The sequence below is a fragment of the Enhydra lutris genome, unplaced genomic scaffold (assembly GCF_002288905.1).
Source record: "Enhydra lutris kenyoni isolate GAN:26980312 unplaced genomic scaffold, ASM228890v2 scaffoldscaffold15, whole genome shotgun sequence".
NCBI classification, from domain to species: Eukaryota; Metazoa; Chordata; class Mammalia; order Carnivora; family Mustelidae; genus Enhydra; species Enhydra lutris.
The window spans coordinates 51,609,540-51,635,983 of record NW_019154099.1 but is presented as its reverse complement, the minus strand read 5'-3'; the positions used below and the strand labels follow the sequence as shown (position 1 = coordinate 51,635,983).

At 40.2% G+C, this 26,444-nt stretch overlaps 2 protein-coding genes across 2 annotated transcripts in view; one reads left to right on the top strand and one right to left on the bottom strand.

Moving 5' to 3' along the window:
* The window catches only part of LOC111147109 (UBA domain containing 2), a 199,025-nt gene that overhangs the window by 155,454 nt on the left and 17,127 nt on the right, over positions 1–26,444 (bottom strand). The window contains exons 2-4 of the mRNA XM_022503007.1: positions 13,467–13,594; positions 11,171–11,290; positions 10,520–10,629 (exon numbers count right to left, since the gene is read on the bottom strand). Of these exons, the coding sequence (XP_022358715.1) occupies positions 10,520–10,629; positions 11,171–11,290; positions 13,467–13,594 (358 nt within the window). The remainder of the gene's footprint in view (positions 1–10,519; positions 10,630–11,170; positions 11,291–13,466; positions 13,595–26,444) is intronic.
* LOC111147110 (G protein-coupled receptor 18) lies at positions 189–5,295 on the top strand. Its single transcript, XM_022503008.1, has 2 exons — positions 189–475; positions 4,097–5,295. The coding sequence occupies exon 2, from the start codon at positions 4,130–4,132 to the stop codon at positions 5,123–5,125; it is 996 nt and encodes a 331-aa protein (XP_022358716.1). The 5' UTR covers positions 189–475; positions 4,097–4,129; the 3' UTR covers positions 5,126–5,295.

Here is a 26,444-nt window from a genome sequence, read left to right as displayed (position 1 = left end):
CTTAAAAAGTGAAGAAGCTATACTATGAATCCCATCCTAGTCAACATCAAATCTCATTCTCCCTTTCAGCATCAAAGTAAACGACCTGAATACATTTTCCTCTTTTTGTCTGATTCTCTTAACTATATGCCCTCATTTCAGGAGGGGTATATGCTAATCATGACTTCATAAACAAATCATTTGTGAGAGAAACCACATCCAGGGTAAAGTCAGAAGATGAAAAAGCCTTATTTCAGAGAGTACTTCCTGAAAGAGACAAACCGACAATTACAGCCGAGTGAATACCAACTCCTCTGCCAAGTGTTATATCTGAAACAACTTTGTAAATGAAAAGAAGACCTCAGACAAAAGAAATACTACATTTCTTAAAGATACTGTTTTTAGAAAGAGCTATTTTAACGCAAGATATCTTTTTTATATACCTGGATATGAAGAAATATGTTCCTCTCTAACACAGCCATTTGAGGGACAGGAGGTAAGTAGCATTTAGTTAATTTCATCACAGATTATCACCAAGTAATGCTATACTTAAGAGGTACAAACTTCCAGTTGTAAGTAAGGCATGGGGATGAAAAGCACAGCATGGGAAAAGTGGTCAATAATATTGTGATAACTTTGTATGTAACAGAAAAAAAAGTGGTGCTATACTTACTAAGTTTCAAAATAATTTGTTTTAATAATATATTACTGACATTATGCTAGCAAAGGACCTTGAAATGGGTTATGCTGTCATCTTCCTGCACTATTTTTTTTTAATAAGAAACTTTTTTTTTTTAAGATTTTTTATTTATTTATTTGACAGACAGAGATCACAGGTAGGCAGAGAGGCAGGCAGAGAGAGAGGAAGGGAAACAGGCTCCCTGCTGAGCAGAGAGACATGGGGCTTGATCCCAGAACCCTGGGATCATGACCTGAGCCGAAGGCAGAGGCTTTAACCCACTGAGCCACCCAGGTGCCCCATCTTCCTGCACTATTAATGTGATTTTAAATTTATTTTCAACATTGTTTTACATTAAGAGTAACTGTAATTTTTTTCAACTTAAGGAAAATGCTATGATAAATCATAAGCATATTTAGGAGTCTTCGTCACTTGGTTTCAATTACACTGTTTCACAAGATGTACTTAAATGCTTCCACCCCCCCCCCCCAAAAAAAAGACTATGGGGAGCCTGGTTGGCTCAGTCAGTTAAGCATCTGACTCTTGATTGCAGCTCAGGTCATGATCTCAGGGTCTTGAGATCAAGTCCCGTATCATGCATAGTCTGCTGGAGATTCTCTTTTTCCCTCTGCCCTTCCCCACTCCCCCCAATAAATACATCTTAAAAAAAAAAAAAAAAAAGGACTATAGTTACTGAATCTAAAGTTTTTAGAACTCTGACTTGAAAGCCAATCACTCTTTAATAATTATCCAAAAATGTATTTGTATGTACAACAGCACAACCTGTCTGGAAATGCCTTTAAAACATGCATCACAGGGGTGCCTGGGTGGCTCAGTGGGTTAAAGCCTCTGCCTTCAGCTCAGGTCATGATCCCAGGGTCCTGGGATCAATCCCGGCATCAGGCTCTCTGCTCAGCGGGGAGCCTGCTTCCCCCTCTCTCTCTCTGCTTGCCTCTCTGCCTACTTGTGATCTCTGTCTGTCAAATAAATAAATTAATTAAAAAACAACAACAACAACAACAAAAAACATGCATCACATATATTTTGTCAACATTTAGCAAATGAATACAAGTGTTAGTGACATAAAAGCAGCTTGAGCCCAATGGAGGTTAAAAGATTTACTCAGAAAGTGTTTGTGGGGCACCTGGGTGGCTCAGTGAGTTAAAGCCTCTGCCTTAGGCTCAGGTCATGATCTTTGAGTCCTGGGATCCAGCCCTGCATTGGGCTCTCTGCTCAACAGGGAGCCTGCCTCCTCCTCTCTCTGCCTGCCTCTCTGCCTACTTGTGATCTCTGTCAAATAAATAAAATCTTAAAAAAACAAAGTGTTTGTAACTATGAAATTTACATGCCGAATTCAGGGATAAGTTTGGGGGAAGGGAGTCCAGAAACAATATCAAGAGAAAAAAGATACAAAATTTCATTTTTATTAGAACTGCTACTAATTAAAAATTCAATGAAAATTTGAGTCAAGTCTCCAAAACTATTCTATGTGTAACACAGGTGATTTAATTTTTCTATGTAGTACCTTACTCATTTGATAGGAATTAAAATTCTAGTCACACCAATATTTGGAAATTTTAATTAATACAGGTTATTAATATATAGAATTCTAATCCAAAATCCTATCTAACCTAGATACTTGGCAAACCAGCTGTAGTCAAGAAGGAAGGAAAAAAGGGAGAAGGGGAGGAAATGGTAAAACAAACTCTTATCTTGTGTTTGTTCACAGCAACTGCTCAGATTCATTTTATTTATTTTTGCTCAAATTAATTTTAACTTATCAATAGCCCATGACGCCACTAACCAGACTGCTGCTAATCACCCCCACAGTTCTCACTAAAGAGAGACTCAGGGCTGAATTAGAGACAGCCCACTCTGCCAAGTGACATTTCTGAAGGAAACTTTTCTTACACCTCCATGTTTCAAGGGGATACCACAAGATTCCATCTCTTTGTAAGTGAGGTTATTTTTAAAATCACTGTTGTTGACATTGCATCATGGGTGATGGAAGTTTCACTCTGAGGAAGGTCCATGATGTTTATAATCACAGCTAAACTCCTTTCCATTAGAAATGAACATTGTCTTTTTGGTGATGGGCATTAGTTTCTGCATATACCTAAAGTTACTGAGTGATTTCTAATTAATAACTACTTATCTTTGATATTCCTCCTTGAAATTTAATTTGACGAGTAATACTTAAGTTTCTCTGTCTAAGTAGAGTGAGGGCATGAGAGTTACTATACTAGCAATGTCCTCTTCTCAAGGTGTTGCTTTCTGTGCACACACTGACATCCATTTCTACGACACTGGTAAACACCATCTGGAAGACAGCGTTAGGCACTTCAACTGTGCATTAAAAACTCATCTATTGGGGCGCCTGGGTGGCTCAGTGGGTTAAGCCGCTGCCTTCGGCTCAGGTCATGATCTCAGAGTCCTGGGATCGAGCCCCAGATCAGGCTCTCTGCTCTCTTGGGGAGCCTGCTTCCTCCTCTCTCTTTGCCTGCCTCTCTGCCTGCTTATGATCTCTCTGTCAAATAAATAAATAAAATCTAAAAAAAAAAAAACAAAAAACTCATCTATTGTTCTAAGAGTCAAGTTCTTAAACTGTGGACCATGGCACAACACACTGCTGTTTCTAGACCTATGGTAATTGAGAAAGAACATAATACCATGAGAAAGTGTTTCCACTTAAAAATAAATAGGTTTAATAACTAACCAAGCAAATATTCACTGACAAACCAGAAAGTAGTTGCTGTAGGTCCCTCCTTCACTCATCCATCAACTTGGCAAACATTTACTTAATGAGAATTCCTATGGATGCAAGAAGCAGTGGGGATATAGTAGGCAAAAGGAAAAGTTCTTATTTTCAAACGAGGATTACTGCGAATTAACCAGTTATGTGGTTCCTTTATTAGTTTTCTAATATACATTTTATATACTAAAACTATATTTAATGAGTAAAAATTCATTTTTCAGATATTACTAACAGGTTATAAAACATTTAAACAGAATAAAGATGAAAAAAAGTAGCAAACTATTTTGTAAGATTCAAAATTCAGAATGGCCTTCTCCCAATTAGTCCCAATAAAAAGACGTTTACTATAAGAATAATTGCTACCCAATTCCACACTACAAGAAAAATCATTTAAAAAAAGGTTATTCTTTAGGGGGAAACGGAGTGAGCAAAGAGAAAAAAAAAAAAAGAATAAATGTGCCAGTGCTTTATAACTCACCAGAGCATTTTAATAGGTTAGTGCATGTCAGTAACAATACCTAGGAAATGTATTTCTTAATAAATAGTAAGAGACATATGTTGACTCCACAACATAAAATACTCTTACATTTAAAATCCATTGACATGCCAAGTCAACTATAGAGTGTTCAGCATTTATTTTTCAACAAAGGGTTTTATTCCTATTTTTGTTTACTATTTTGCAGTTTCTAAGTGCCGTTCCCCCAACAAACTATAAGATGACCACTCCTCACAATCCAGTTCAACCTAGCCCTCCGAACGACTCACACCCAGAAGAATACAAGATCGCAGCCCTTGTCTTCTACAGCTGTATCTTCACAATCGGATTATTTGTTAATGCCACTGCCTTATGGGTTTTTAGCTGTACCACCAAGAAGAGAACCACTGTGACCATCTATATGATGAACGTAGCATTGTTGGATTTAATATTTATAATAAGCTTACCCTTTCGGATGTTTTATTATGCAAAAGGTGAATGGCCATTCGGAGAGTACTTCTGCCAGATTCTTGGGGCTCTCACGGTGTTTTACCCAAGCATTGCTCTATGGCTTCTTGCTTTAATTAGTGCCGACAGATACATGGCCATTGTGCAGCCAAAATATGCCAAAGAACTTAAAAACACAGGCAAAGCAGTGCTAGCGTGCGTGGGAGTCTGGATAATGACCCTGACAACCACCATCCCACTTCTGCTGCTCTACGAAGACCCAGATAAAGCCTCCACTCCCCCGACCTGCCTGAAGATTTCTGACATCATCCACTTAAAAGCTATTAACATGTTAAACTTCACTCGACTGATATTTTTTTTCTTGATTCCCCTGTTCATCATGATTGGGTGCTACTCAGTCATCATTCATAGTCTCCTTCACGGGAAGACATCTAAGCTGAAACCAAAAGTCAAGGAGAAGTCTATAAGAATCATCATCACACTCATGGTACAAGTGATCGTCTGCTTCATGCCTTTCCACATCTGTTTTGCTTTCCTGATGCTGGAAGGGGAGGAGAACAGTTACAGTCCCTGGGGAGCCTTTACCACCTTCCTCATGAACCTCAGCACCTGTCTGGATGTGATCCTCTACTACATTGTTTCAAAACAATTTCAGGCTCGCGTCATCAGCGTCATGCTCTACCGCAATTACCTTCGGAGCGTGCGCAGAAAAAGCTTCCGCTCAGGTAGTTTACGGTCACTAAGCAACATAAACAGTGAAATGCTTTGAACGATAAGTAGGGTTTTGTCTTTAGTTTCTTTATATTCACTTTACTAACTACCCTAAGGTCAGTGGATATTCTGTATATTACCAAGTAAGTCTCTTCTCGCCTGAAAAAAACAAACTTAAAAACACTTTTGTGGGATCTATTGTGTGACAACATAATTAAATATTCTTAAGTATGAATTCATTATTTTTATTTTCAAAACTTGTATGAAACATATTTGGGAGTTACTGAGAGAAAAATATGCAATTTGTATTTCACAATCAAGTCTTATCTAAATACATAGTTGACAACTTTTTGGATTTAATTCTATGTGCAAGTGAGTCGACGTCAATCAAGTCAGTAGGCCAAAAAAAAAAAAAATCCACTTACTCTTCCAAATAGTTTAAATTATTAAATTATAATTTGATTAAGCCAAAACCAAAGCTCCCTTTGGTTTAACTTACACTCAGGATTGACAGTCTAAATCTTACAATAGTTTGTCTTCTAAACACCAAACTTCCAAGATTCCTACACAAACAACTATATTCAACCCATCACTGTTACTTGCCACCAACCAAAATTAGCAGGAGCCATCACCTCAAGGGGCCTGCAAAGGCAATCTCCATTAGCCCTCCCCTACTCTGAATTCATTTTTTTTTTTGGGGGGGGGGAAAGAGACTATAGTCATTCAATAAACACTGAGAGCCTACCGTGCACCAGACTCTACTTAGAACCAATGCAAGAGACCTAATCCCAGACCCTATTTCTGCCCAATAACCCAAGTTCATTTCTCTGACACGAAGTTTCTGCTGTTAGGTAAAATATATTTCTCCAGTATAAACAGATTGCTCTTCGTATTGACTAAACATCACATTACAAGAAGACGATTTTTTTCCCAGGCCATATATCACAGTGTAACAGCACTAGTCAGGGACCTTGGATTCTTCCCCCAGCCTTGCCATTTAATTTCCCCTAATGAAGTAACAAACCAAGTAACTTCCCTATTTAAAAAGAAAAGAAAGTAAACTATAATCTGTAAAGGACATAGTATTCTAAATATTATGGAAATTAGTCTACCATAACTTCCTCTCTGCTAAATCACTTTCATTACTCTTAACATGATCACCTCCTAATGGGACTAAGAATCAAATAAATGCATTAGTTAGAAATGGATTTCTATAATTAACATGGGTAAATTCATATTCTTAGGGAAAAAAAAAAGGAAGGAGCCTAATCATAAAATAGTGTTTTAATACTAGAAGATCCCTTAGATGACCTTCTAGTCTAACTTGTCTGTTTTATATATAAAGGAACTAAAATCCAATGAGATTATGTAACTTGCTCAGTTGAAGAACCAGGAGTAGAAACCAAGTTCCTGTTATGTCAACCACCAATTCTCAATAATAAAAAGCAAACAAGTTCACAGAACATAAACATTCTCAGACCTACAGAAGATAAAGGCGTCAAGGTGGTACTGAGACGCAGTTTCTCCACAAAAAGAAAACTACTTGAAGTTTTTAGTTTGAATAGTCAAGTGAGCAAGATACTTTAGCAAATATCTTTTAAACAAATAATTATTTCTGAAACATGGGAAATAACTCTTATATTTGATACAGATTTATGGTATGTATATACAGTCATAGCCTGCTCTCAACTATATGGTTTAGTCTACTCTTATGTACTTTATTATTTCATTATTTTTATTTTTAAAATTTTTCAAATTTTAAAAGATTTTATTTTTAAATTCAGCCAGTATGGGGCTCGAACTCACAACCCTGAGATCCAGAGCTGCATGCACCACTGACTGAGCCAGCCAGGAGCCCCCCTAGGTAATCTATTAAATGGCAAGTTCTCTGTAATGGTTTTTCTTGGTGAGAAGAACTTAATTTGGGAGCACAAAATCCAAAAAAAACTTTACTGACACAAGTGAAAATATATGTTACAGTTCTCACAGTAAAACTATAGATAATCTAAAGCACAATTAAAAAATAATTTTATTAAACTATAATCAGATGCATTTTAATAGGATGTGTGAAAATTCAAAATTCCACTTATTCTGGAGAGTTCTGATTCTGAAAAACAATATAACATCCATATGTAAATACTAACAACTAAAAAATAATAGGTATTTAAGGACAGTTGTGTGATTGGAATGGGTGTCTTAAAGCACCTAATATACATTGCTTTTAATGGTGTTATTTCTACTTTCAAAACATAATGGTCACATTTTCTGAATTTCAGATAACAGTCTTGAGAATCTATCAGATGCTACGTATAATTTCTATGCAGGACACGATAAACGACATGAACAGGCCTATGGGTCAAAGACCTTACCTTAGTCTTACGCGGCTACAATCGCAATCGAGGCTATCCCATCAACACTACAGAATGTAAGGCAATGAGCACATAAAGTGAAACTAGTTCTCCCTCAAACAGCCAGAAAGATGGCATGGAAAGCCCAGGTAATAATTACAATGACAATGTAATAAATGCTAGGGATCTTGATAAATTTGCTGGAATGCACATAAAAGGGCAATCACTCCTCCCAAGGGCGACAGGTGCAGAAAGAAAACCAAGGAGGCATGAGAATACAAATATATAGCATGTTAAGAGAGCTGAATGACCGATGGAGTGACTTGAAACACTGGACTGGGGCCAGATTATGAGGGCTCTGATGGGAAAGAAGAAAACCAGTATGAGGGGTCGGGGTTGTCACGGCTAGGATGTTTGCATGAAAGAGCTCACTTAATTCTTTCCACTGCCTGGGAAGTATAGAGTACTGACTCTCAATTCACATATCAGATAAACTGAGCTCAGCAAAGGAACTTGAGAGAAGTAACTTGCTCAAGATTTTACACAAGGAGTAAGTGGGAGAGCTGCGATGTCCAATCCGGCACATCTGACGGCAAAGCCTCTGCGTTCCCACTATTCCAGACATCTCTGCTGCAATCTTGAATGAGGCTGGTTTTACTTTGAAGGAAGTGAGGATTTAAAAGATTTTAAAAGGAAGCCTGGCACGGTTGAACTTGCGTTTTGGAAGAATAACTTCTAACCACATTGCATGGGATGCTTTGAAGTGGACAGGAAGGCTAGTTAGAGAAATACTGGAACAACCTAGGCAGGGAAAGATCGGAGTTTAGGGGCGCCTGGGGGGCTCAGTCGGGCAAGCGTCTGCCTTCGGCTCAAGCATGATATCGGGGTCCCAGGATTGAGCCTGGTGTCAGGCTCCCTGCTCAGCGGTGAGTCTGCTTTTCCCTCTCTCTTTGCCCTTCCCCCCATTTGTGCTCTAGCGCACTCTCTCTCTCTCTCTCAAATAAATAAATAAATAACATCTTAGAGTTTAGACTGACCTGACAGCAGGAGTAGAGAAGATGGGGTGAATGAATGATTTACACAGGACTTCGAACTAATAGGACCTGGTGTTGAGGATGAAGAAAGGATGAGATAAGAGGAAGGATGAGAAAAGAGGAAGACTGGATGACCAGGTGGATGGAAATGCCATTAATGGAGATGGGAGCCCAGCAAAGGAGGAGACCAGAAGAGATGAGAGCTCAGAACATGATCCATTTTCTCTGAGTCTTAGAAGTCACTAGGAGACGTGGCTCTAGCAAGATCAGGAGAGTAATATGGGCTGCAAATAGAGAGCTGGGAAACAAAAGATGTTAACTGTAGCTGAAGCCATAGGAGGACAAGGAAGCCCAGAGGGAGCCTGAGGAAGGCTGAGCTGCGCACAGTAAACAAGATTAAAAAGCACGAGGGGAGAGCAGTGTGCTGGGGCTCCAGGGAGCGGGTCAGTTCGTGAAATAATGGGAGCCCAAAGCAGTTATGAGCCACTGAAAGGTCAAATAAAACAACTGAAAATAAGCCACTGGCTTTAAAAATTAGTTGGCTGCTGGTGACATTTATAAGACAAGTTTTAACAATAGTGAGGTAAAAAAAGAAAAGAGAAAGAACTAAACAGAAATGAAGAATTGTAGAGAGTGCAAATAAATTTGGCATTGGTGGCAAAAGGAAAAGGGTAACAAGATGTTATGTGAAGAATATTGCAATTTATAAAGCACAATGACTAAAAGAGTCGTTTCCTCTCTTGAATTTCTGAAGCTCTGCTACCGTCTAATGAAAGACATATTTACAAAATGCGGAGTTTACTGAAATAAAGATTGATGTTCCAAGAAGTCTATGTTTGAGAAAGCTTCAGGACTCTAAAAAGCCATTGGTAATACTTTATAACTTGAAAAGGAAAGAGAAATATGTTCTCATTCAGGTGATGGCTGAATTAACATTCATACTGTCTTTCAATACACTTCCATAACTCAGGAGGCCATATCGAAAACCAAAAAGAATGAGCCTGGATGAGAAATGTTTGGGGAAAACTAATGATTCGGTAATGCTACTTCTCTTCTGAATTAACATGAGTCATTCCGGATGACTACACTATTTTCCACAACGGCAGAAGGGTCAACTTAAACTTCTCCATCTAATTATAATCATAACCAATGGAACTCAACAAAAACAGCGTAACAATTATGACACAGAAATTTATCTGTCTCCACTCAGATATCATTCAGAATCACACATTTTTTAAAAAACTAATGGTCAACCCTCAATTAATGAGTGCAACTATAATTAAGTAAATCCCACAAAGGCTACACTGTAAATATGAACAACATAAGTGTGAAGGCTATTAGATCACTAACTATATAAGTGACTCTGAATTAAGATACTTTCAGTCCCAAATAGTTCTCTAAAAACACATTGCTAAATTAAAATAAGGCAGAAGTTATTATACACAGAATTTTAAATATCTGATATCTGTATTTCATAGTATCTTATCTCTCAGAACTTAATTCCAAGACGCTTTAAGGTCATTTATATGTGCTAACTACTTTCAGATACTAGTTATTTCATAAACTAATACATGTTTTGTTTTGTTTTTAAAGATCAACACAATACAAAATCATACACACACACACACACACACACACACACACACACACACACACGGGCTGGCTATCGCAAGCTGGCTATAAAATACCAATTTTAAAAACATCATTCTTCAGAGGCTTAACTTCAGACAAATTGTTTCCAAATCTAATCTAAATTTTGTTTAGTTAGTTCATAAAACTACAGATAAAATTTCATCATAAAAATACAAAATTAATTCTACCTTCTGGACCAAAAGAGGACATTCACTAAAAATTCTCTAAAATATTTCAAAGCTGAAAAAGGAGTGAGTATAATATGGATTCTCTTTCAAGAACATAATGAAAATGTAATTAAGTAAACACTGGATTTTTTTACCCAAAAAGTCAATTTTACTACATTTAGAGTTTAAGATATTCTTTTACCGACTTTCATGTACGAAAACTTAAATCAGATTTAACTAATTATTAAGCTAATCTTTGAGAGCTACTTACAATCCAGAAGGCAGATTCCCGGCTGCAGCAATACCAAAGAAATACCACACGGCCTCAACGAGAATGAAGTCAACCAAAACCGACAAAACCCAGGAACCCAGCAAAAAGGACTAAAAATAAAACAGGAAGAACATTACTGAAAGGAATCTTCAAAAAATAAACTAACATTTATTTAATTAAAAGGAACTCAGGTACATTTTTTTAATTTGTTTTTATTAGTAGCACAGGGTTTTCAAAATAGGGGAGTAAAGCCATATTGGTCAAATGCATTAATATTTTCATAATTTCTAAGTATGGTAAAAACAAAAGACATTTATAGCATGATTTATTTTTAACAAGTAACACACAAATCATTAAGCACAATAAGCAATTAAAATTTTATTGAAGTAAAAATCCTAATAAAAATTTTTATTAGCCACTCACACCTGATATTTTCTATTATCATTATCATTTTATTATGCAAGTGGCTCAAACTGAAAATTTTTCTTTGGCTAATATGCATGCTTCAAATCAGACAGAGGATCATGTAATTAGAAGATAACTGTTAATAATAACACTAAGCTTAGCAAAATAAAACTATTTAAAAATAAGAAAACAAAAATACTTTTTTCCATAACCTAAGCAGCAAAAGGAAAATACATAAAAACTTACTGCAAATTTTCTGCTTCCATATCTTCTTTCAAATATCCTAAAATTATAAATAAGCAGACTACTGCAGAAAGTATCTTTCAAATCAAGGCAAATTATTCTTCCACATATCAACCTCCAAATCTAAATGGGGATTTAAAAAAGAATAATGAGTAGGATTTGTTCAGATTTCTGCCTTAGCAAATTTATTACATTTATGTCATACTGCTTAATCTTAATACCCTAATTTGATAAATTAATGACATGCACCATGTAGGCAGGTCCCCACCTTACAGCACAGGTGCCCATACAGCAGCACATTAGAAGCGGACCCCGCCTATGTGGCAGCTAAACCAAATCAATCCCCCAAATCAGACAGGTACCAACTTAGGGCCAAAGGGCCTTCTGTTCCCTCACAGCAGTGGTTCTCAGGGTTGGCTGCAGACTAGAATCCCCTGGGTTTTTTTGTTTTAAAGTACACCAGTGTTTAGGCCTACCATGAGATTTTTCAACTCGACTGGTCTAGGGTGAGGTCTTGGCATCAGCGTGTGTGTGTGTGTGTGTGTGTGTGTGTGTGTGTGTTTAGTTTATTAAGGTGATTCTAATGTGCAGCCAGGGTCCAGAAGTGCATTATAGCAACTGAAATGAGAGGGAAGCAATATTCTATTCTGACAGAAAGCAGTAATTTGGATAAATAACTGAAAGCCTTTCAGAGGAACTTGATAAAGCCAATATGAGCAAAGGCATTAATTACATCACCATGAAGAAAAGATGTCAGTGTTCCAGAAGTAGAATATTATGCTTAAAATGGCTAATTGAGTATTTAGCAAAGGAAAGGTAGCAGGTTATATACCATAATTTGCACTAACACCCTGTGATATTGTGACTTATAATAAGAAATACAGATTTGGTTTTCACTCATTTCTGGTACAGAGCTCTTAAAATCCTTTGAATTCCCTAACTGATGAAAGCCAGGAAGGTGTCTTTTGTGTGTGTCAATATGTGACTTTTAGATACACCTAAGAGCGGGGGCTGGTTGCCAGGGGAACCAACCTTGGGATTAGAGGGTTGGAACTTTCAGTCCCACCCTCTGACCTACCTACGAGGGAACAGGGAGGGGCTGGAGGTTGGATCAGCTGCCAATGGCCAATGATTTCATGAAGCCTCCATTAACATCCAGAAGGCCAGGGTTCAGGGAGCTCCCAGGCTGGTGAGCCCAAGGCACCTCAGAGAGACCATGGAAGCTCTGTGTCCTCCTCTTCCATCTGGACATTCATCTGTGTCCTTTATCCCACCCTTTGATGATAAACAGGTAATCCAGCAGGTAAAATGTTTCTCTGAGTTCTGAAAGTCACCCTAGCAAATTCATCAAACCTAAGGAGGGGGTCATGGGAAGCTCAGATTTAAAGCCAATCAGTCCTAAGTACCAGAACAACCTGGACCTGCAACTGGCATCTCATATCTGAGGGGGAGAGCATGGTAATCTCTAATCTGGGGCTAACAGGCCGGAAGCACAGGTAGTGACCTTGGCTTTGCAACTAGCATGTGGGCGGGGCAGGCAGCCTTGTGGGACAGAAGCCTTCACCTGTGGGATCCGATGCTGCCGCCAGGTGGACGGCGTCAGGACTTAGTTGAACTGTAGAGCACCCAGCTGGTCCCCAGGAATTGCCTGGTGGTGTGGGGACAGCCCCATGCTAGAGCTGGTGCCAGAACATCCCTTTAAGCTCCACTCACAGCCAAAACCCAGCACCAGCATCTTCAAAGAGATTAGCCATAAGCTCAAAAGCCACAGAGTTCTGCTCTTCCCAGAAATAAAAACCTAAGGGAAATTTCCTACTTGATATAACCGCCACTACAAAGTAACTCATGGAGTCACAGTCTGTTAGTGCTGGAAGAGCTTAGATCATCTAATCAATACTCAGATTGGGAATATAAAGTTTAAAAATGCAAAGCACAAAATTGCTTTCAAAAACGTTAAGAATGCACACTAATCATAATTAAAACAGATTTAACACTGCTTTTCTTTTGAAGCTGTAAACTGCATTTCTGTGAGTAAGAAGTGAATGTGAGATGTGCCTACCAGTAAAAGGAAACACTGCAACTGCTTCATTACAACAGGCTTTCCTGCAAATATTAATAAATACAACTAGAAAATTCACTTGCTGATGGAGTATTAAAAATAAATAATATTTCTTAAAAATTTAGAGGCTTTGAGGGACGAAGAAGAGCAGGAAAGAAAGAAGAACAGCAGAAGAAAAAAATAACCCACCAAGAAAAGATTCTGTCTTTCTTCTCACAAAGGCCCATTAGCAGAGCTCACCTGGAAGTCGTCCTTAACAGCTTGGAGGTCATACACGAAGAACCTCTGGCAGTGCGGCAGGAGGAGGGCTAGCAAAAGGGACAGGGCACTGGGCACCAGCAGAAGACCCTTGGACAGAGGTGCCTTATCTAGAGGGAAAAAGAAAACGTCTTTCAGAATGACTGATTCTAAGATTTAAAAAACCACTTGGGTGAAAAGCAAGAGAATTCACTTCCTTTGGATTAGAATGAAGACAACGTTCACAAACTACAGAATTTAATTCGTATTAGTGTCTATCTCCAAAACCTCCACCTGCAGAGGGGAGTGATCAAGAGCACTGGAAAACAAGTGGAACTTGCTGGCAGGGGTTCATGGTCATTTGGCTCTCATGAAACCAAACCAAGTTTACAGCCAGGAACTTTCACAGAATACTTTTCAGAAATGGTCACCAAAGTTGGAGAAATAGAGGACTAGGTTTCCTACCAAACTGAGTTAGTTCCTGAGCACGCATGAGATTCGCACACATAAACATTTTTTCAAAAAAATTTAAAAAGCAGTTAGAAGTGCCAGCTGTGCTGCCTGCAGTGGCATACCGAGATTTTGTACGAGGGCCACCGCTGGGGCCCAAGTCGGCTTTCCATTGGAGAACCTTGTCTAAGTCTCATGCAGCCTCCAAGCTCCAGCTTAGTTTCCGCTTCCCTCCATCAATCTCAGTGAACCATTTTCGCCCCACGGGCTTTGCTCCCACTCCGCACCCTTGTTTCCATACCATTTGAATAGTCAGGGTTTCATACTACGTTTGTCTTCCTGACCACACTGAAAATGCCTGAGAGGAGATCACCTTCCTTCTCTTCTCTACAGTGGCCATAGAGCCCAGTGCAGATCCCCACACATATGAAATGTTCAAATCATCAACAGGTAAGACCACAGGAAAGAATCACCAGTGGCAACATTCTCAGATCGTGTGAAGTACACTTTAATTGTATTCACAAGAAATTCCCTGGGAGTGAATTCACTAGTTACAGTTGGTAATGTGGTTATTGCACCCGTTTTAAGTATATAAAAATAGACCAACTGTTTCCTCTCTGGTAAGGTCTTGCAAACATCTACATGGAACCACTAGTAAGGTAGCTGCATACCGTCTTCATGACTCAGATGCAACCAAGGCTCCAGGGAATCTAAAAACTAAGAGGGCTCCTCGTAGCCTAGCCCCTCAGAAGTACAGGAGAGCACCGGGGCTGTGAGCTTGACCAACCTAAATTCTATCCTGAAGCTCCTGTTCTGCTCACCTGTAAAACAAAGGGAAGAGAGGCTACCTCAAAAGTGTACGAGAAGCAAAAGAAAGAATGCCTACAGGGGAGTCAGCTCCTGCCACCGCTCACACCAGCCAGGAGGAAGGGCTTCCTTCGGGACAGGCGAGCTCCTGGATCTTTCCGACAGGGTGGAAGTTGGAGCAGGGGTGACACAGCTGCGCCCTGAAGGGGCAGCGAGGATCCCATTTCCTTCTTCAACCTGGGCTTCCACCTCATCTTGTGAAATGGGCCCCGACGTTCATTCCTGCCTCTGCCCTGCCAGCTCTGGGGCAAATGGATGTTACTGGAAGAAGTCACAGAGCTGAGCTGCTAGATCTCCTGCAGGTTCATGGTCTCAAATCTCAGCGGACGCTCCCCACCGACCAGCAATTCTACTGCTTTTCTCCCACTTCTCATTTCACACCATCTCCTCCTCACTCCTTCACCCTCCCTGCTCCACACTCCCAGCTTGGCTTACACGTCGCCAAGAGAAGAAGCGAATGCTTGGCTGGGGTCATTCCCCATCATTCCCGAAAATGAATAAGCACTTCTGATAGACCACACATTATCCCATGCCCCTGGGGTACAGCATTAATGATGGACAAAGCCCCCCTCCTTTGTGGTCTAGAAAGGAGAGAAAAGAAAATACACAAGACTAGGTTAAATATGTATTGCGTCAGAGGAAATAAATGCTAGAGAAAAATTAAGCAGGATAAAAAGCGTGGCTGTGCTAGCCACCAGGGAGTCCCTGTTCTCTTTCCAGACCCGTGATAAGATTGCTGAGCCATCCATACCGCCCCTAGCTGACGTTAGGTATGACAGCATGACTTGCTTTGGCCAAGTCAGTGTGACAGATGTCACTTCCAGGGAGATAGCTGAAAAGCAGTGGATAGCGTTTCCCTCTGCCGGTGCTCATGGTGGGAGCTGGGCGAGCGGATCCCAGAGGTGAAGACAATGTGGAGTAGAGCGCCCAGGGAACTGGCAACAGAGGGCTCCCCAGTGAGAAACAGACCTTGTGGTTTTAGCCCCAATACTTTGCAGCTGTGTGCTACTGCAGCATGACCTAACCCACCCTAACGTACGGGAAAACACAGTGCTGGTGGGAAAGAGGGGTGCCATTTTACACAGGGTGACTGGAAGGCCCTTCTGATATGTAAGACTTGCGAAGGGACCTGAGAAATGGGCCCTGCAGACAGCTGGGAACTGTCCTTCCGGCAGAGGAAAGAGCGAGCACAAATGCTCTGAGACAGGAACGTGCTCGATATGATCAGGAAGCAGCCAGACTGCCAGAGGCAGTGAGGAGCAAAACCAGCACGAGGCGGACAGGTGGGACAGAAGGTCAGAGAAGCGGGGGCGCGGACGGAGCCGAGCCCTATAGGCAAACACGGACATTACCCTTCCCTATAAAAGTGACAGGATGCTTTGGGGGGATCTAAGGAGAGGAATAACACGATCAGACATGTTTTCAAGAACCACTTCGAAGGCCTGCTACATGGAGACGAGATTACGGGAAGGCACGTATAGAAGAAAGGGGACCCGTTAGGAGGCTATCATGGGCAAAGGGAAAAGTCAAAGATGACTCCAAAGTTTTGTTCTGAGCAAAACTGGAAACACTGCTGCCAGGGACTAAGATGGAAAATCCATCACCCTCGCCCTTCCCATGCATACAAGATCCGGGCCCATCTTGCAAAATACTCCCAACCCCCTTCCCTATCCCCACTGTTAGGGCTCTACCCTCTCCGCAGACTGCTAGCAGCCCACACTGAGGTACAGAGTTTGCACCAGAACGTGAACCAGCACACTGCATCTTTCAGGGAGGAAGTCCTGCTCTGAAAAAAAAAAAAGAATCAACCAAACTGAACATGTGCTTTGCTCAAATGTCACCTTATTTGTGACCACCCCATGTAACTAACTTTGGATTACCTTTTTTCATAGCACTTATCAGCAACTGACTTATTAAATAGTGACTCATCAAATCTATGATTCAAAATGACTGTAAGATATATCATTATTTTAGGTGTCACTAAAAAAGAAACACTGCCTTATAAAATCCTAAGATGTTGTTAATTATAAAGGACACCCAATTTTAGAAACACTAAAATGTGAAAAATGCAATTCAGAATCAAGAAATGTGTTTCTTCGTGGATCGCTTCTTGAAGGCAGCAACTCTATCTGGGATACTCACAGCCACAGAGTCTCCCATGCTGAGAACAGAATCCGGCCCATATGGCACTCAGTAAGTGTGTAATGGAAGGCGACTGAGGTATGAACACCAGTGGAAGCCACCGCAGTGTCCATCCATGGATGGCCAGATAAACAAAATGTGAAATACACATTTAGTGGAATAGTATTCTGTCTTAAAAAGGAAGGAAATTCTGGCACATGCTACACTATGGATTGTATTTCAGATACACCTTTCAGACATTATCCTGAGTGAAACAAGCCAGACACAAAAAGATAAATACCATATGACTCCACTACATGAAGTACCTAAGTAGTCACACTCATAGAGACAGGAAGTAGAATGGTGGTGGTCAGGGGATGGGGGAGGAAGGAATAGGGTGCTGTTCAATGGGTACAGGGTTTCAGTTTTGCAAGATGAAAAGAGTTCTAGAGATGCACGACAGTGTGAATGTACTTAATGCCACAGACCTGTACACTGAAGAATGGTTGAAATGTCGATTTTAGGTTATGTACATTTTACCACGATTAAAAATCAAGACTAAAAAGAAATAAAATAATTACTGAATGAATAACTGATCCTATTTATACAACCATTTTAATTCCATCCAGGCCTAAACAAACCCCTAAAAACACAGATCTGATAACTTAAATCAGATAACTCTACCATTAAGTCCTCTTTTTTTTTTTAAGTCCTCTTCTTAAGATGAGCAAAAATCAGATCTCCAAAGTCTATGCAGAAAGTGACAATATACAAATGTCCAAGAAGTCCCACACCACAGGCTAAGTACACAGTATTACTATGAACAGCAAGACTTACTGATCAACTCATGATCTGTAAATGTCACTAAATGAAAATTTTACTGAAAAAAAAGGAACTTAAACAATTACAATTATTAAATTCTCATTAATAATATATATACTTGTGTGTTTAGAGATAAAGTGGCTACAAATTTTTTTGAAATGCATCAAAAAGTAAGATATATTGGGACCCTTGGCTGGCTCAGTGAGTTGAGCATCCAACTCTTGATCTCAGCTCAGGTCTTGATATCAGGGTCATGAGTTAATAAGGCCCTTGTAGGCCTCCACACTGGGCGTGGAGCCTACTTAAAAAAACAGAAAAAAGGATTGATGAAATAAATAGAGGGATGGCTATGTGATTCAGAAAATATAAGAAAATGTTAACTGTAGAATCTCAGTGGTAGGTATATGATATTCACTATACCATTCTTTCAAGTTTAAGCATGTTTGAAAATGTTCATAATAAAACGGGGAGGGGGTACAGAGTGAATCACAGTATTTGAAAGCTGAGAAAGAACTTCAAAATACACGAAGCAAAAACTGACAGAACTAAAAAGAGAAACCAATAAATCCACAAATACAGTTGCATACTTCAGCACTCCTGTCAGTAATCAATAATATAAGTAGACAGAAAATCAGTGTTATGGACTGAACTGTGTTCCCCCAAAATTCATGCACCCAACCCTCAATGTGACTATATGTGGAAATGGAGGCTTTAAACAGGTAAAGCTAAGTGAAGTCATAAAGGTAGGGACCTAACCCAATCTGTCCATATAAGAAGAAGAGACACCAGCGATGCACGTAGAAAAGACCATATGAACACATGGAGACAGCCACCCACATGTCAAGGAAGGAGGCCTCAGGAAAAACTTGCCAACACCTTGATTTTGGACTTCTAGTCTTCTGACCTGTGAGAATATAAATCTCTGTTGTTTAAGCCAGGCAGTCGGTGATATGCTGTTATGGAAATCAATGAAAATACATAAGACTTAAAAAAAAATCCATCACTTTGACGTGATGGACTTTCATAGAACACTCCACCCAAAATCAGCAAATTACATTTTTTTTCAAGTGTACATAGAACATTCCCCAAGAAAGATCATATTTGGGGGCATAAAATGCATCTCAATAAATATAAAGAAATTAAAATCATACAAAGTATGTCCCTGACTATACAAGAATTAAACTAGAAAACAGAAAGATGGATGAAAAATCCCCCCAAATTTTGAAAATTAAACAACACACTTTTTTCTTAAGATTGTATTTATTTATTTGAGAGACAGAGAAAAAGAGAGAGAGAGAAAAAATGAGTGGGGGGAGGGGCAGAGGGAGAAGTAGACTCCCCGCTGAGCACAGGGCCCAACACAGGGCTGGATTCCAGGGCCCTGAGATCATGAGACCTGGGAGGAAGTCAGATGCTTAACCAACTGAGCCACCCAGGCGTCCCTAAACAACATAGTTCTAAAATAATATTTAGGTCAAACAGGGAGTGACAAGGGAAATTACGATATGTGTTAAAGACAATGAAAAGTGAAAGTACAACTAAGTAAAATTTGTGGCCTAAAAATAAAGCAGTGCTTAGAGGAAAATTTATAGCATTAAATGCTTTATAGGAAAGGAAGGGTCTCAAATGATGATGTAGGCGACAAGCTTTTTAAAAAAATAGAAAAGGAATTAAACCCTAAACAAGCAGATCAAAAGAAATAACATATGGGCAAAAACCAATGAAAAAGAAAAATCAAAATATAATAGAGAAAAACCAATAAAACTGAAAGCTGATTCTTTGAGAAGATCAATGAAATTGATACACCTCTAGGAGGACTGATCAGAAAAGAAGACATAAGTACCAATATCAGGAATAAAGGAGGGGGCATCAGAATAGATCCCACAGACGTCATAGTTTAAGAAGGGGTTGCACAACATTGTACAATGTACTTAATGCCAGAGGACTGTACGCTTAAAAGTGGTTAAAATGGTAAATTTTATGTATGCACTTTTTAATCACAAATAATTTTTGAAAGGATAAGGGAATATTAAAAATAACATTTAATCCCTTAATTTGATAACTTGGACAAAACAAATTCCTTGAAAGATACAATCTACCAAAGCTCACTCAAAAGGAAATGGGTATCTTGAATAGTCCTACAGAAATGAAGAAACTGAATTTCTTAGTTAAAAGTCTTTCAACAAAGAAAACTCTAGGCCTAATGGCTTCACTGAAGAATTCTACCAAGTATTTAAAGGGTAAAGAGTACCAATCCCACAAAAACTCTTCCAACACAAAGAAGAGAACACTTCTAATTCATCTTATGAAGCCAACGTTACACTGATACCAAAACTAGACAAAGGCATTAAAATAACAGACCAATATTTCTTAGGAACAGGAATGCAAAATTCTTTCAAAAAAAAAAAAAAAAGTTAGCAAACCGAATCCAGCTACACAGAGAAAGGATAAAACATCACAACCAAGTGAAGTTTATACCAGGAATGCAAAGAAAATCAATGTACTTCATCATATCAGTAAAGAAAAATATACCACATAACTCTACTCACACTCTGTACAATTATCTGCTTATTCTACAAAGCAATTTTTGTCAACTCATAAGGCAAAACTGGTCACTTACTGCTGTGCAGTTAATGACAAGCTACCTCCTTGATCAAATCTTACTACTAATCCTATCCAACATGTACTGAGCACTTACCAAGTGCAAGGTACTACATATAATGTTTTATGCGTACTACCTTGCTCCAGACACTCACACCTCAGGACCTTAACACCTGCTACTCCCTCTACACCAGATGTTCTTCCCAAGTCCAGCTGATCCTCATCATTCAGTCCCCATTTCAAACAGCATCTCCTCAGACTAGCTTTCTCTCATGACATTAGTGCTCTGGAGCACATCATGCTGTTTTATTTACTTTATAGCATTTTTTTCACTATTTGAAATTCTTGTTTGCTTATTTGTCTGTCTCCTTTACCAGAATATGAACTCTATGAAGGCAGGGCTCTTGTTCGTCTTGCCCTATCCCCATACCCAGAATATCACCTGGCACATCGTAGTGTTTCCGCGTATTTGGTAAACGAATGATGTGAGGTAGAAACTACCCTCTCCAAACTCAAACACGAGAAAACTGTGACTCAAAGAGAAGCTACCCGTCTGTGTTCACAAAATGTCTTAGCCTGGGTTCCAGTGAAAGTGAAGGGAGAGACTAAGGTTTATAGGCGGACAGTTCACTTGGAATGTGATCGCAGGGAGCAGGAATGAAGGACACGGGTAGTCAAACAGGGAGGGAGAGTGAGTGTAAGGATGCATCATTGAGGGGCGCCTGGGTGGCTCAGTGGGTTAAAGCCTCTGCCTTCGGCTCAGGTCATGATCCCAGGGTCCTGGGATCGAGCCCCACATCGGGCTCTCTGCTCAGCGGGGAGCCTGCTTTCCCCTCTCTCTCTGCCTGCTTCTCTGCCTACTTGTGCTCTCTGTCTGTCAAATAAAAAAATAAATCTTTAAAAAAAAAAAAAAAAAGATGCATCATTGAGTTGGCCACCACTACGAGTGACAGATGTTCCTGACAAGGGCTTGCTCCCTCAGGATTTTCCAAGAAGCCTTGTGAACGCATCTCAGTACCATCACCCAGAGAAGAAACAGAAAAGCATTTTTATCCATCATCCCTCAATAGCCTAGTGTGGCCCGAGAAAAGAAGCTCCATGGGAGGACCAGACAAACAAGCTGTACCAAACCAGTCTGGCTAACCCAGCAAGACTGTAGAAACATATGGACTCAGGGGGGAGGCTGCGTGCCCTGAAATGCTGTGCAAGGTAAGACGTCTGCTGTACTGGCGAGGGAGAGGCAGAGCCAGGTCCACACCTGGACAAAACTGCTCCTACACTGCACCCCGCAGAGCTCCAGGGCTACGGGGATTTTCACCTGGATGGTAGGTTTTAAGGGAAAGACATATAGAGTCACACACATCAGTAACAGAAATTAAAGTGGTGCCCTGTGTAGCTAAAGCAAATGCCACTGAGAATGGAGATAAAAAGACTGCAGGTGGGGGAGGGTACGACACAGAGCAATGGGTACTTACTCATGCTGAACTGATCAAAAGTTTTAAAATATATATAAACCTTCTGATCTAAAAAAGTTTATGTTTACCTAAGAATTTAGCCCAAACTTTATCATGGATGTGTACAAAGGTTTTGCTACAAAGATGCTCATCACAGCAATGTTTATAACAGTAAAAAGACCAGAAACAACATGATTGTCCACTAGGAAAATGGGTAAAATTATGTTCTATCCATAAAATGTAATAACATTCAATGTTAAGTAGCAGAAAACTATTTCACGCCTTGGAAAACTGTTCCTAAATAGCAAGTGCGAAATATCTCTAGCAATATTATTATATAATACTTTTAAAAAATAGTATGTAAATAGCACATGGGTTTTTAAAAGCATCTATCAAAATATTATCAGTGGTAATCTCTGAATGATCTCTTCATAGGAGATTCAAATTTTTTAAAATAAAAATCTATTTTAAGACTTAGAAAAATGATTTTTGTTTAACTAGCTACTAATTCAGTAGAAAGTTTCATTAAATCCCTATGCACCGAGATAAGGCAAGTCATTAGCAATCTTCTGACTTCTCTGTGAGTAGAGCCAGGAAGTGGTTCACGTATGAAGCACCCAGTGATCAAATGAAAGTTTAAAAAAAAAAATAAAGTCACTTTTCTGCAACAGATCCTCTTACATCTGAAAACAGAGATGCTACAAATTTTGAGAATAACAGACAGTATATTAATCTAAAAGTAAAGAAGCAAAACACCTGTGGCCAAGGTAAAACAACAAAGTTTAAGGTATTTCTTTTTAGGTCATTCACCTCTGGTATGACCAAAGTACACAGGTATCTCCTTGCAGCAATGAATAGCACTCGGGCTTTGGTGACCACGTATTATCCTAAAATAATTATTACAGTATATAGGGATTTCTTAGGCCAGGCGCAATGTTTTAAAAAGCACTTTCTGGGGACGCCTGGGTGGCTCAGTTGGTTAAGCAGCTGCCTTCAGCTCAGGTCATGATCCCAGCGTCCTGGGATCGAGTCCCACATCGGGCTCCTTGCTCAGCGGGGAACCTGCTTCTCCCTCTGCCTCTGCTGCTACTCGGCCTGCCTGTGCTCTCTCTCTCTCTCTCTCTCTCTCTCTCTCTCTCTGGCAAATAAATAAATAAAATCTAAAAAAATAAAAAATAAAAAAAATAAAAAATAAAAAGCACTTTCTGCGTTAACAGCACCTCAGGGACTGCTCAGTAACCGTGAGGCGGCAACTAGCTCTCTTTATACTCTACGTGAAAAACGGGCTGAGAAAGGTTAAATAACTTGCTCAAGGTTACAGCAAGTTAGTTGAGGGATTGAGATTTAAACCTTGTTCTACCTGACTCTAAAGGGGGGGAAAAAGGGTTTTCTAACATAGAATAAGGAAATATGGTATCTTGACATCATGGTCCATGGTCCAAAGAGATTTTCATTATTACTATTTTTAGTACTTTACACATTATCTTTTTGGTTCCTCAAAAAGCTAAACACAGAATTACCATATAACCCAACAAATCTACTCCTCGTTACATACCCAAGAGAACTGAAAACAGATGTTCAAGCAAAAATCTAAATATGGGGGCGCCTGGGTGGCTCAGTGGGTTAAGCCTCTGCCTTCGGCTCAGGTCATGATCTCAGGGTTCTGGGATTGAGCCCCACATGGGGCTCTCTGCTCAGTGGGGAGCCTGCTACCCCCCACCACTTTCTCTCTGCCTGCCTCTCTGCCTACTTGTGATCTCTGTCAAATAAATAAATAAAATCTTTATAAAAAAAATCTAAATACGCACAGAGCACTGTTGTAATAGCTAAAGACTGGAAACAACCCCCAAATGTTCATCAACAGATGAATGGATAAACAAAATGTTGGTCTATCCTTCCAGCAGAATATTAGTCAGCAAAGGCATGAAGCACTGATATGTGCTACAGTATGCATGGACCCTGAGGACATCATGCTAAGCAAAAGAAGGCAGCCATGAAAGCAACATGAGGCACGATTCCATTTACAAATAATGCTCAGCACTGAAACATCCATAGAGACAGAAAGCCCATTAGCGGTTGTCAGAGGAAGGGAGAAGGGAATGGAGAGTGATCGCTTAAAGTGGGCACTGGGTTTCTTTTGGGTCAGAACAATAAAAATTGTTCTGTAATTAGACAGTGAGTGGTAATGATTGCACAACACCACGAAGGCACCGGACGTCAGTAACTGAACACTATGAAATGGTGAATTTTGTGTCATGTGAACCTGACCTGAATAAAAAAAAGCATCTTTTCTGCACTGAAGACACTAACCACAGGTCTTGCAAAGCTTAGCCATGTGGGCTGTTACAGAAGCATCACAGCTGAAGAGAGCAGGGGTGGGACTGGGGGGAGAGAAAGGCAGCAGCCCAGCAACTGTGCCGGCCCCACAAGTCAGCCATGTAAAAATACACTCGTCAAAAACCCCACTGTGGTTCACACCGCAGAGCGGAGAGGCCACCATAGCCTATCATACTGGTTTTCCTATTTCTGACCACTTGACTATTTGGTAAACTTCTCAGGGTTCCACAAGAATGGTGTCTCATGAAGTGACTTAAAGTTTTTCATCAAAAAGGGACTAGAGCAGGGCGCCTGGGTGGCTCAGTGGGTTAAGCCGCTGCCTTCGGCTCAGGTCATGATCTCAGGGTCCTGGGATCGAGTCCCGCATCGGGCTCTCTGCTCAGCAGGGAGCCTGCTTCCCTCTCTCTCTCTCTCTCTCTCTCTCTCTGCCTGCCTCTCCATCTACTTGTGATCTCTCTCTGTCAAATAAATAAATAAAATATTAAAAAAAAAAAAAAAAGGGGGGCTAGAGCAAAAGTAAGCATGAAGTCCAGGAAAAGCACAATAACCTGTGCACAGCAATGGCCGCCTTCTGCTTCCATCATGGTTGATCCTTTGGACCTACGAGCCTTCTAGAAGAAAACTCAGCGAAACTTATGCTCAGTGTCCAAGTTAGGGAGCAACAAGTGCCTTCTGGTGATATCTCAACAAAGACTTCCATAAAACTGCCTGGGAATCAAAAGATTCCAACTTTATTTCTGTCACATTCATTTCCTTATAATGTTCAAAAGTGAAACGCTGTAAGCCATCCGCATTCACCCTCCTGTACAGAGGAGAATTCAAGGGACTGGACACGTGTCGCACTGACTGCTCCTCACAGAGGTCACCCAACAGCCGGGCAGATTGCCTGGCTCATGAGGACAACCCAGAAGCACTCATTACTGGACCAGTGCTCGTAAAATTCACTGGGAAATGAAAAGGAGAAAAGATGAAGAGTTTCCAGAAAACGACGACAAAAACACAAGTAGAAGAACTTCCCCTCTAGATACAAAAACGTATTCTATATCTAAAATATTTAGACAGCAAGAGTTGGGGGGGAAAAAAGAGCAATAAAATTTAAAAACAAGTTCTAAAACAGAGCCTAACACAAAGGCCTGCATGCCAGGGGAAAGCGTGCCAAATCTGCAGGTCACCAACGATGGCATCAGTCACCTACACTTTTACTTCGGCCCAGCCCCTATGCTGGACACTCCTCCTTAGGAAGACTTTATACAAACATTAAGCTTTTCAAAAACAACAACAGTAACAACATTAAGCCCTTCATTAAGCATAAAATGTGGTAATTGTTAAAAGTGCTAATTAGAGAATACAATTACAATGAAATAATTTTAAAAGCCAAAAGAAGAAAACTATGAATGTTATGCACAGGGGATAATTATTCAACAGTACGAACGACTCTGAAAAGGTGAATCTGTGGATAGTTCTGAACCCTGCAATAAACCATAAGGGAAAAAAAATAATTTAAAAAAGGGGGAAATGTGTGGTTATTGGCAAGGAAATCTGTTCAAGTGCCTAAAGAGGCCAGGCAGGGATCAGGGAAGCGGGGGAGGCAGATGGCAGAAAGTGCATGACAAGTAGATTTCTGCCACGTGACAATTCAGTCTCCATGTTGCCTGATAAAAGCAAAAATCTGGATTTCTGTCTTTAACACTCCAACTTTAAAATGGTGGGAAAGAAACTCTCCTCCCTGCCCCTGTACCCTGACCACCAACACACGAATCCAGCAAAACACAGCTGTGTGGCCTGCCAGCTCTCAAAGCCTGGCCGAGACGATCACCGGAGAGGCAGACGTCTGTCTGAGAGATGCTAATCTGATAGAGGCCTGAGCTGTAAAGGCCAAGTACGAGGCAAGTGTGGCCAGTAACAGCTTCCTGACAAGCCACAGACGGTTCTACATGTTCAAAGACCCAATGAGCCAAAGCAGGGTGACAAGGAAGACTACCACAGCTACAAAGATACACACTAGAACATCTGAGAAGACAAATGGAAAAGGGAGTGATCGACTCCGCAGATGTTTAACACAGGCTAAATGGGTCTATTTTGGGAAAAGATACAAACAGAACATACATTCACAAGGTGGAGAAACCCAAGTCTGACTTTAAATCTCCAATGAACCTCTTCCACTCGTGTCTGGTGGAAAAGCACAAGAGAACCAAATTTAAAATCCATTCATTTGGACTTGTACATGGCCTTTGGGCACCTACTCTGTGAGTGAGCAGGCATGCGACCAACATTTCTAACCCCCTTGCCGAGGTTGCCTCCTGATGGGGACAGAAAGCCTCACTTCAAC

Coding starts and splice junctions, on each gene's coding strand:
- LOC111147110 (XM_022503008.1), top strand. CDS start 4,130: ATGACCACTCCTCACAATCCAGTTCAACCTAGCCCTCCGAACGACTCA.